This window comes from Salvelinus namaycush, chromosome 21, assembly GCF_016432855.1.
Source record: "Salvelinus namaycush isolate Seneca chromosome 21, SaNama_1.0, whole genome shotgun sequence".
Classification (NCBI taxonomy): domain Eukaryota; kingdom Metazoa; phylum Chordata; class Actinopteri; order Salmoniformes; family Salmonidae; genus Salvelinus; species Salvelinus namaycush.
In genome coordinates this window covers 20338265-20350577 of record NC_052327.1, presented here as the reverse complement: position 1 = coordinate 20350577, position 12313 = coordinate 20338265, and the positions used below count along the sequence as shown (strand labels likewise).

The 12313-nt window shown below is 43.7% G+C and overlaps 1 protein-coding gene across 1 annotated transcript in view; it reads right to left on the bottom strand.

Moving 5' to 3' along the window:
- Positions 1-3787: 3787 nt before the first annotated feature.
- Positions 3788-12313, bottom strand: part of LOC120065813 (A disintegrin and metalloproteinase with thrombospondin motifs 20-like) — a 123821-nt gene continuing 115295 nt past the window's right edge. The window contains 9 exon segments of the mRNA XM_039016864.1: positions 3788-4103; positions 4307-4411; positions 4813-4904; positions 6153-6286; positions 8708-8802; positions 8893-8987; positions 10878-11007; positions 11199-11405; positions 11677-11847. Coding sequence (XP_038872792.1) covers positions 4014-4103; positions 4307-4411; positions 4813-4904; positions 6153-6286; positions 8708-8802; positions 8893-8987; positions 10878-11007; positions 11199-11405; positions 11677-11847 — 1119 coding nt within the window. The 3' untranslated portion in view covers positions 3788-4013.

The following is a 12313-nucleotide window of genomic DNA, read 5'->3' as shown; positions in this document are numbered from 1 at the left end:
TTAAAGGGAGTGCTCCTAATCTCAGTTTCTTACCTGTATAAAAGATACCTGTCCACAGAAGCAATCAATCAATCAGATTCCAAACTCTCCACCATGGCCAAGACCAAAGAGCTCTCCAAGGATGTCAGGGACAGGATTGTAGACCTACACAAGGCTGGAATGGGCTACAAGACCATCGCCAAGCAGCTTGGTGAGAAGGTGACAACAGTTTCTGCGATTATTCGCAAATGGAAGAAACACAAAAGAACTGTCAATCTCCCTCAGCCTGGGGCTCCATGCAAGATCTCACCTCGTGGAGTTGCAATGATCATGAGAACGGTGAGGAATCAGCCCAGAACTACACAGGAGGATCTTGTCAATGATCTCAAGGCAGCTGGGACCATAGTCACCAAGAAAACAATTGGTAACACACTACGCCGTGAAGGACTGAAATCCTGCAGCGCCCGCAAGGTCCCCCTGCTCAAGAAAGCACATATACATGCCCGTCTGAAGTTTGCCAATGAACATCTGAATGATTCAGAGGACAACTGGGTGAACGTGTTGTGGTCAGATGAGACCAAAATTGAGTTCTTTGGCATCAACTCAACTTGCCGTGTTTGGAGGAGGAGGAATGCTGCCTATGACCCCAAGAAACCATCCCCACCGTCAAACATGGAGGTGGAAACATTATGCTTTGGGGGTGTTTTTCTGCTAAGGGGACAGGACAACTTCACCGCATCAAAGGGACGATGGACGGGGCCATGTACCGTCAAATCTTGGGTGAAAACCTCCTTCCCTCAGCCAGGGTATTGAAAATGGGTCGTGGATGGGTATTCCAGCATGACAATGACCCAAAACACACGGCCAAGGCAACAAAGGAGTGGCTCAAGAAGAAGCACATTAAGGTCCAGGAGTGGCCTAGCCAGTCTCCAGACCTTAATCCCATAGAAAATCTGTGGAGGGAGCTGAAGGTTCGAGTTGCCAAACGTCAGCCTCGAAACCTTAATGACTTGAAGAAGATCTGCAAAGAGGAGTGGAACAAAATCCCTCCTGAGATGTGTGCAAAGCTGGTGGCCACCTACAAGAAACGTCTGACCTCTGTGATTGCCAACAAGGGTTTTGCCACCAAGTACTAAGTCATGTTTTGCAGAGGGGTCAAATACTTATTTCCCTCATTAAAATGCAAATCAATTCATAACATTTTTGACATGCATTTTTCTGGATTTTTTTGTTCATATTCTGTCTCTCACTGTTCAAATAAACCTTCCATTAAAATTATAGACTGATCATTTCTTTGTCAGTGGGCAAACGTACAAAATCAGCAGGGGATCAAATACTTTTTTCCCTCACTGTACATACACACTGTAAGTACATATGATTCTTAAAATCATCTTTGGATAATACATAGCAAACAAGCATCTTGTTCAATTCAGTACCAATTCCCATTACATTCAAAACACAGCACGAATATTAAAAAATAAACATACATCATAAGTTACAAATCTGAACTATTATTTTTTTAAAGAAACAAACAGGATTACTTTTCTACAAAATCTATGGCACATAGTGCATCAAGTATTCTTTCAATTTCTGATACAGACCTCATCATAGTACAATTGCCTATCAAACATGAATGATAGCCAAAGGTTTTCTAGCTGCTCCTTGACTTTTGTAAGGGGTTTTCTACCTACCATTCCTTAAATCAAAAGTAGCTGCATTGTCTGACAAAAGTTCTAATCTGCATCTATGAAACTTTGGTTAAAGCTTAACATCGGCGTACCAGCGTGGCAGGGTTGCCAAATCTGCCCCAGTTATAGTGGTGAAAAAGAGTTCCATTTACCTAAATGATGATAGGGCTACTTCAGGCAGGTTCCCTCATGTAGTTCTGCATATCTGGCAACCCTCCAGGTTGGTCTTCAGCTACATTAATAAAAGGACCATGACATGTTCTGCAAAGCATTGTGGGCATTATTCTGTAGTAGTACATTTACAATAGGCATGAAGCTAATGGCACTTCGAATGCCAGTAGTGAGTTCTTTCTCAAGATTAGTGGTGATGTCAGTGCTATTAAAGCACCATTCAAAGAGCCTTTTTCAGGTTAGTAGTTACTCACCCTACACACTGTAATACCTTTTCAGCAACAAAAAGTAAACCAAACAATAGCTTCCCGGCTTCTAGTAGTCATTGTAGTACAAAAACATGTATCTATGTATCATTACAGTATAAATATGGTCAAAGAAATATTTGACGATATAATGAAATACATCTCATGAGTATGGATGCTTGTGAGAGGTAGGGTCGCATGCACCTATAGGACCTAGAAGAGACATGATCTGGAAAACAATGTCACAAGTGAACTAAGCCAAACTAGTTACTGACTGGAGATGAGAGCTCGGCCTTGACTTTCCACCTCTTAAATGATGTAGACAACAGTTACTACCATATGAATTCATTTAAATATATAAACAAACTGTTTTCCAGGGACAAACAACCCATTTTTCCCCCCCAGGCCACATCACCAATGAGTTAGTGTCTATTGGTTGTCTCTCTATGACCTGCTAGAGATATCGTTCTAATCACATTGTCAGTCAGTAGTCAGTAACATTGGGTTCTGAACAGTGAGGACTAGTCTGAGATGGTGGTCAGAAGGCATAGTACTCCTCACTGTAACCTTTGACCTTTGAGATAAGGCAAGTCTGGGTGACCATTAGTAGAAGAATGCATAACAACAGTAGTACACAAACCCTAGCTAACTAATTGGTGAACAAATATTTCCCGAAAAACCCATGTCTGGACGTATCTCCTGATCTGTAGCTTTCTTCTTCCTATCATTTTGGATGAATACTAATCACAACAAAAACAGCCTTTTGGCAGGAATGAGTAATAACCCACGTGTCATGACACTATTAGCGGATACAATTCAAATATTTAGCGAGATGTTCCATTTTAAGAACAAAATGTTCCTCGCTGACGGGATAGAAATAAAAATACTTTGTGCCAGTTCTATAATGACTATTTCACGTTTCTTTTGAGCGCCATAAGAAAATGGTACCTTTGTGAGATGAGGAAGATCTCACTTCCAACCATGAGAGGATTCTTCCCTAAGCTCTGTACTATGCAGTGGCTACCTCAGTGTTGCAACTTCCGACCAGAAATATGATTGTGGCCCTTTAAGACTGTACAATGCTGGAATATGTGAGAGTGTCTGACAAATTCTGCTTTTCATATTCCAATGCAGATTGGTAACCACTACAATTACAAACACTAGCGAGGACGGACATAATACGGTTGTCTCGTCTTCTTTTAAAGGACCCTGCATAGCTAGCGGTGTGTACACTGAGTATACAAAACATTAAGGACACCTGCTCTTTCCATGACATAGACTGACTAGGTGAATCCAGGTGAAAGCTATGATCCCTTATTGATGTCACTTGTTAAATCCACTTCAATCAGTGTAGATGAAGGGGAGGAGACAGGTTAAGGAAGGTTTTTTAAGCCTTGAGACAATTGAGACATGGATTGTGTCATTCAGAGGGTGAATGGGCAAGACAAAATAATTAAGTGTCTTTGAACCGGGTATGGTAGTAGGTGCCAGGCGCACCGGTCTGTGTCAAGAACTGCAACGCTGCTGGGTTTTTTCCGCTCAACAGTTTCCTGTGTGTATCAAGAATGGTCCACCACCCAAAGGACATCCAGCCAACTTAACACAAATGTGGGAAGCATTGGAGTCAACATGGGCCAGCATCCCTGTGGAACGCTTTTGACACCTTGTAGAGTCCATGCCCCGACGAATTGAGGCTGTTCTGAGGGCAAAATGGGGGGGGGGGGCAACTCAATATTACTAAGGTGTTCCTAATATTTGGTATACTCAGTGTAGATTCTTTGAGCTGTCCCTATGTTCTAGCTGCCGGGTGGGGAGGAAGGGGTGATGAAGGGAGGAGTTAGTGGCCACATTCACAAATGAAGTGCATTGGATCCCCGGAAGCTCTGGTCTGGTGTATGTTTCACTGCCTGGTCTGACGTTGCTCCGACCCTTACTGGACCTGAACCAGCAGGCCGTTGTGAGGCTGGGGAATGCACTTCCCACAGAAGCCACCACAGCGACCGTAGATTCTTGCCCCGTCCTACAGACAGAGAAATGAGAATGGAATGGAGTGGGACAGCACAAAAATTAACTTTCCATAGAGAATGAGGATTTTTATTAATGCCTCTAGAAATTCCTCTTGAATGAATCAGATTCGAAAATACAACAAGTGACAATTCAGACGATAGGAGGGTTTAGAGTACAGTCATTCAGAACACCCAGAATTTCTAGAGTCCTCCTTACCTCTGATCTGTGGACTTTGACAGAGACATAGTTGCCCTGTGAGGTCCATTTGGTTGCCTCAGCCACCTTCAGACCAGTCCCTATGAGGTTGATGCTAAACTGGCCCTGCGGAAGCACACCAGAGTGATTACAATAGACCAACAAACTGAAACTGTTTTAAGTGGACCTGATCAGGAATCAAATACATTCAATTAGGCTGTATCTAATTTCCATTCCGGTGGCTGACAACTAAAGCACCACGGTACAGTGGGCAGACACACTGAGCTCCACTGGACGGTTAAATGTGATTCTTTGGTTACTACCCTGGTGGAAACTGGGAAAACGTACGATTTCACACTTCTCTCCAGTTAACAGACTGGACGGGTCAGGTCAGTAAAACCCAGTCAGACAGAACTGAATATCAACACCCGCCCAGCAAAGGTTGGCTCAAGGCCCCCATCAAGACATACAGGCATACAGATTATAGTCTGTCATTTATAGACTCACAAATGGTCTCTGTTTCATACCTGAGGACACTTGGCAGCGCTGTAACAGTCTCCCGCCGTGGCGAACGGGACGGGACGGCCAAGCAGGGTCTGAGAGAACTGCAGGTCTGTGACTGGTACACAATGCAGAGACACAGAGCATATGAAGGTTACAGTCAATACACAGACACATGAGTTGCTGTAGGAGACGAGGGGCTCTAAACAACTACCTTGGCTTAAGGCCTAACGACAGGACATTTAAGATGATCTTAGTTCCCCTGTTTTTACGGCTTTTTCACGCATGGTGACCATGACCAGTGCGTTCCCTCCCTGTCTCCCTCCCTCTCTCTCCCTCCCACCCTGTCTCCCTCCCTCTCTCTCTCTCTCTCTCTCCCTCTCTCTCTCTCTCCTTCCCTCCCTCCCTCTCCCTCCCTGTCTCTCTCTCTCTTTCCTTCCCTCCCTGTCTCTCTCTTTCCTTCCCTCTCTCTCCCTGTCTCTCTCTCCTTCCTTCCCTCTCCCCCGCCATCTCTCCCTCCCTCCATCTCTCTCCCTCCCTCTCTCGCTTTGTAAAGTTAATGAGAAACACATTGCACAGCTAGAGCAGCTCATAATCTAAGTCATTCTTCTTCTTTTTTTTTTATTTTTTTTTTAGAGTCAAGCCCAAATGAGTTCCTTGCAGTGGGAGGGGAGGGCCTGGCGTAGTGGGAACATGTGCTGTCAGGACCAGAGTAGACAGGGAATGGGATGGGATGGGAAGATGACTGCATGGGTTCTGTGAAGTGGTGGATTGGAGTGGTGGGCTCCCTCCTCCTAGCCGCACACACATATAATTACCACATATCCTGACCACGCCACATGTGCACTAATCTAAGGCATGCTCAGGGACAACAGGAGAGGTTGGCCTAGACGTCGTAATGGGCAGAGGATAGGAATATCGCCTGGAGATGTTGCGTGTGTGTGTGTGCGTGTGTGTAAGAGAGAGAGAGAGAGAGAGAGAGAGAGAGAGAGAGAGAGAGAGAGAGAGAGAGAGAGAGAGTATGTGTGACTCCCGATGTGTGTGTCAGAAGACACAATCGATTTTGTGTGTGTGTACGAGCATTTGTGTGTTTGTGAGTCTGTGAGTCTGTGTCTCAAAGGGGACCATGCTGCTTTGACTCTATCCCAGTGACATGATCAAGGCCTGATGAAAGGTGATTATCGCGATTTCTGTGAGGAGTATGGCGAAAGGTGTTGAAAATTGCATTCGGTGAGTAATTCCCTCTTAGCAAGACGTCATTTAGTGCTGTGGGTAAGAGGAGTGGGGTGTGTGCAGGGCTAAAACAACATGGATGTGTGGTCTCATTACAGTAGAGTGGTCAGGCAATCACATGGTCATTACTCACTCATTATCCTCAGGGAGCTGATGTCCAGACGGACCTTGTGGAAGAGAGTGTATCCGGCTGCAGAGTAATCGTTCCTGCAGTCACAGTCCTGCCTTCTGCTGCCATTATACGGGCACTCAAAAGGGTTCAGCAACCTAGACGTTAAAAATAATGTTACAGATAAGGTACATTCCTTATATGGAAAATACAGTACATTCTGACCGTAAACAGAACATGTTGCCTGGTCAGGCTGTATCACAACCGGCCGTTATGGGGAGTCCCATAGGGCGGCGCACAATTGGCCCAGCGTCGTCCGAGGTAGGTCGTCATTGTAATTAAGAATTTGTTCTTAACTGACTTGCATATATACATTTTTTTATTTTTTTTATTTAACCTTTATTTAACTAGGCAAGTCAGTTAAGAACAACTTCTTCTGGCTGCAAGCCCGAGGCCGGCCACAATATGACAACAGCCACTTCAAGTGCAGGGCGCGAAATTCAAAATATATGTTTTAGAAATATTTAACTTTCACACATTAACAAGTCCAACACAGCAAATGAAAGGTACACATCTTGTGAATCCAGCCAACATGTCCGATTTTTAAAATGTTTTACAGCGAAAACAGCACGTATATTTATGTTAGCTCACCACCAAATACAAAAAAGGACAGACATTTTTCACAGCACAGGTAGCATGCACAAAGCCAACCTAACTAACCAAGAACCAACCAAACTAACCAACAAACAACTTCATCAGATGACAGTCTTATAACATGTTATTCAATAAATCTATGTTTTGTTCGAAAAATGTGCATATTTCAGGTATAAATCATAGTTTACATTGTAGCTACAATCAGAAATTGCACTGAAAGCAGCCATAATAATTACAGACACCAACGTCAAATACCTAAATACTCATCATAAAACATTTCTTAAAAATACATAGTGTACAGCAAATGAAAGACAGGCATCTTGTGATTCCAGCCAATATTTCCGATTTATTAAGTGTTTTACAGCGAAAACACAATATAGCGTTATATTAGCTTACCACAATAGCCAGAAACACAAGCCATTCCCCAGTAGCAAAGGTTAGCGATCGTAACAAACCAGCAAAAGATATATAATTTTTGACTAACCTTGATAAGCTTCATCAGATGACAGTCCTATAACATCAGGTTATACATACACTTATGTTTTGTTCGAAAATGTGCATATTTAGAGCTGAAATCAGTGGTTATACATTGTGCTAATGTAGCATATTTTTCCCACAACGTCCGGATATTTTTCTGACACTTTTTCTGACACACATATTCTGACCAAATAGCTATTCATAAACATAACTAAAAAATACATGTTGTATAGGAAATGATAGATACACTAGTTCTTAATGCAATCGCCGTGTTAGAATTCTAAAAATAACTTCATTACGACATACAGCTTAGGTATAGCGAGAGAGTACCCAAAAGCTAGGCGCAAACGACTAGCACAACATGTTCGACAGATATATGAAATAGCATCATAAAATGGGTCCTACTTTTGCTGATCTTTCATCAGAATGTTGTACAAGGGGTCCTTTGTCCAGAACAATCGTTGTTTGGATTTAGAACGGCCTTTTTCCCTCTCGATTTAGCAAGCACACTTGCCAAGTGGCGCGAATCTCTCCATGTCAACAAACGGAAGAGAACGGAACACGGCAAAACTCCCGAAAAATTTCAATAATCTGATTAAACTATATTGAAAAAACATACTTTACGATGATATTGTCACATGTATCAAATAAAATCAAAGCTGGAGATAGTAGTCGCCTATAACGACAGCTTTTCAGAAGGCAATCCCCGGTTCCTTCTCGCGCCTTCCTGAAAACAGGAAATGGGTGACACGTCATTCCAAGAGGATTTATTCCACCTCAGACCAAGATAAACACTCCATTTCTTCTCTCACTGCCTCTTGACATCTAGGGGAAGGTGTATGACGTGCATGTATACTAATACGTATCATGCCCATTTATAGGCAGGACCTAGAACAGAGCATAGTTTTCAGACTTTCCACTTCCTGGTCAGGAAGTTTGTGCCAAATGAGTTCTGTTTTACTCACAGATATAATTCAAACGGTTTTAGAAACTAGAGAGTGTTTTCTATCCAATAGTAATAATAATATGCATATTGTACGAGCAAGAATTGAGTACGAGGCCGTTTGAAATGGGCACCTTTTATCTGGCTACTCAATACTGCCCCTGCAGCCCAAACAGGTTAATTAAGAACAAATTCTTATTTACAATGGCGGCCTACACCGGCCAAACCCGGACGACGCTGAGCCATAATAAAGGTACATTTAAAAAAATATAAAACACAGGAAGGAACCCTATACATGTTGTCACTCATCACATACACTGGAAACAGGGTGGCTCAGTTGGTAGAGCATGGTGCTTGCAAGACCAGGATTGTGGGTTCAATTCCCATGGGGGACCAGTATGAGAAAATGTATTACACTACTGTAAGTTGCTGTGGGAAAGAGTGTCTGCTAAATTACTCAAATGTAAATTGTTGCAGGAGAATAATCTGATTTCAACTTGCACACCTGTATCCATAGACCTCAGAGTAGTTGTCTGTCTGACCACTCCGCAGAGTAATGTATTCTTTAGGGAAATCAGTCTGCATCTCAGCACAGAAGATCTAGGAGGAAACACACATCGAGACAACAGATGATGAGGATGTGGCTGAATGAGGAAGTGATAGGAAGTTATTTTGACAGAGCACACACACCTGCAGTATCCTGGACTTGACCTTCAGGTAGAACTCCCCATCCATCCTCACTCCCTGTCTCATCTGGATCTCTCTGCAGGACATGAACAGCTGACCTGTGATCAGGAATAAGAGGGAGCACCTTTGGTTTTACAGTATTATAGGGGATGGTGCTGGACTGTAACGTAGGTCAATTTGAACATAACAGGATACTTAACACGAAAATGAAAATTACCTACCATGAAAAACAAAGTTAAAAAGTACCGGTATTAGAAGGTTATTTAACTAATCATTTAACATACATTACCGTTCAAAAGTTTGGGGTCACTTAGACATTTCCTTGTTTTTGAAAGAAAAGCACATTTTTTTATCCATTAAAATAACATAACACTACACCCTTCTGTGAAGGGAGTAGTACACAGCGTTGTACGAGATCTTCAGTTTCTTGGCAATTTCTCGCATGGAATAGCCTTCATTTCTCAGAACAAGAATAGACTGACGAGTTTCAGAAGAAAGCTCTTTGTTTCTGGCCATTTTGAGCCTGTAATCGAACCCACAAATGCTGATGCTCCAGATACTCAACTAGTCTAAAGAAGGCCAGTTTTTTTGCTTCTTTAATCAGAACAGCAGTTTTCAGCTGTGCTAACATAATTGCAAAAGGGTTTTCTAATGATCAATTAGCCTTTTAAAATGATAAACTTGGATTAGCTAACACAACATGCCATTGGAACACAGGAGTGATGGTTGCTGATAATGGGCCTCTGTACGCCTATGTACATTCAAAATCAGCCGTTTCCAGCTACAATAGTAATTTACAACATTAACAATGTCTACACTGTATTTCTGATCAATTTGATGTTATTTTAACGGACAGAAAAATGTGCTTTTCTTTAAAAAACAAGGACATTTCTAAGTGACCCCTAACTTTTGAACAGTAGTGTAGATGTAGCGTATAATGGAAGAGTCCCCGTAGTGCTACAGTAGACTTCACATAGGTCAAATGAACATGTTACACAAAACGTTAGAAGCATTCCAATAAATAAACAGCAGGAAAAACTCAACGAAAATGATTTGTATCTGGCCAAGGTGTGAGTAGGAGTTCAACACTGGGGGGCCTTGTTAAAAACATCTCTCTTTGTTTACATTCCCCCCACAGTTGTTCCTGTGCGGTTGGAGGCCAGATCTCTCTGATTAGCTGATAGTGTTAATACTTTACTGGTGACCCGGCTGTCAACCGAGCATTTTAATTTCGCCCGATGCCTGACTTGGCAAGAGACTTAACGGCAGAATGCTCCACAGTGAGGCCGTGTCTAAACATCTGAGATGTGGGGAATGAACCTGCAAACCTGGAGCCGACTCAGTTAACACACAGCCAGGGTCAGGAGTGAAGGTCTCCCCCAGCCTCAGCCCCGGACCCAGTCACGGAACCAGACCCAATCTCAGACTCAACTCCAGTCTTAACCCCAACCGTAGCACATTGCAAGCTGTCTGTCACCAACTCACTATATATTGTTTCAGAAATCAATTTCTCAGAGAGAGGCTTAAAGTCAAGGTTAACGTAAAGTGTTAAAATAAAGAAACAAGTTGACATTCTATAAACACTATCAGCCAAATCACGATGGCAGTAGGCTGATTTATACAGCACAGTCTATTTAATACTATTACTATACACATTCCTGTTTGGCAATAAGCACTGCATGGATCAGAAAAGTTGGCAAGGAAAGCACATCTATGTTTTAGGCCTAATACTTCAGGGAGAGGCTGTGTAGAAATAGTGGAGATGAGTAGCAGAGAGGCTGTGTAGAAATAGTGGAGATGAGTAGCAGAGAGGCTGTGTAGAAATAGTGGAGATGAGTAGCAGAGAGGCTGTGTAGAAATAGTGGAGATGAGTAGCAGAGAGGCTGTGTAGAAATAGTGGAGATGAGTAGTAGAGAGGCTGTGTAGAAATAGTGGAGATGAGTAGTAGAGAGGCTGTGTACACTAGAAGTAGTATTGTAGAGACTCACACTCTCTCTCTCGGCAGGCGGCCCGTGGCTCGGGCCTCTCGGCTGGACGGCAGTGTTTGGACGGTTGGCCTTTAGAGGCCAGACACTCCAACCTGCGCTCCATCACTCCCGCTCCACACGTCTGGGAGCACTGAGGAGCACATAAAGGACATCAATTACATGGAAACTACTGACACATTACACACTCACCGTACAAAACAAAACTGTATCAAGTAACTGTTGTTTCAATATCATGACCTGATACTGTTTACCAACCCCTCTCTCTCTCTCCCCATTCTCTCCATCCCCCTCTTTCTCTCTCTCAAACACACTGAAACACACCTTGCTCCATGGGCCAACTTTCCAGTAGGCAGCTTGTGGGCAGTCCCTAAGGAGGCACTGTCTGGTGCCAGGCGGGTGGGGCTCTGGACAGTGGGGGCGGGACTGTGCAGAGGACTGGGCATCATATGGGTGCAGGGTCTGGGAGGATGGCATCACGGAGCAGGACACTATACGCTGCTGGTAGCCCACTCCACAGCTGGTAGAGCACTGGAAATCACACACATTGGAGATCACACCTTAGCGGATATAGAGACACGTGGAATAACACAATATATCCATTTGTCTTTGACGACCTAGGCTAGTCAAATACTGTTGGTAAATCGTTACATCGAATGACGCAAAGGTAGGCCTATCTAAAGGTATAATAATACATGGGATTTGAATAGCGCTTTTCAAGGACGCAAAGTCGCTTTGCAATTATAGAAATGAAAAAGCGACGCAAACAGGAGGCAGGGGTTTCCTAAACCAAGGTTCCTACCTGTGACCACTCCCCTGTCATCCACGTGTAGTGGCAGGCTGCTCCGCTGCAGGGCTGGCGCAGGGCAGGGCAAGACGAGGGGTCACAGAGGGCGTCCTGGACAGGGGTCAGCCCAGCCCTCACGCACAGAACCTTCCTGTTCCTCATACCCTCTCCACAGGTGACGTTACACTGCGGAGAACAGACAGAGGACGAGAACAATATGAAGGTCAGTCATCGTGTCAAAATCAAAAGGCATTATACGTAATACAAGTGTAAACTTGTCCTCAGTCTCAATTGCTACCGCATATAGATTCGACAGAGAGAGAGAGAGAGAGAGAGAGAGAGAGAGAGAGAGAGAGAGAGAGAGAGAGAGAGAGAGAGAGAGAGAGAGAGAGAGAGAGAGAGAGAGAGAGAGAGAGAGCGAGAGAGAGAGAGAGAGAGAGAGAGAGCGAGAGAGAGCGAGAGAGAGAGAGAGAGAGAGAGAGAGAGCGAGAGAGACAGAGAGAGACAGAGAGAGACAGAGAGAGAGAGAGAGACAGAGAGAGAGAGAGCCGGCTGGCGGACGAGATGAATACAGTAAAGTGTGGAACAAAGGGTAATGTCTTCAGATTGGCATAGGGGGCAGTGTTGGACCGCTAGCAGAGATAACCCCCGA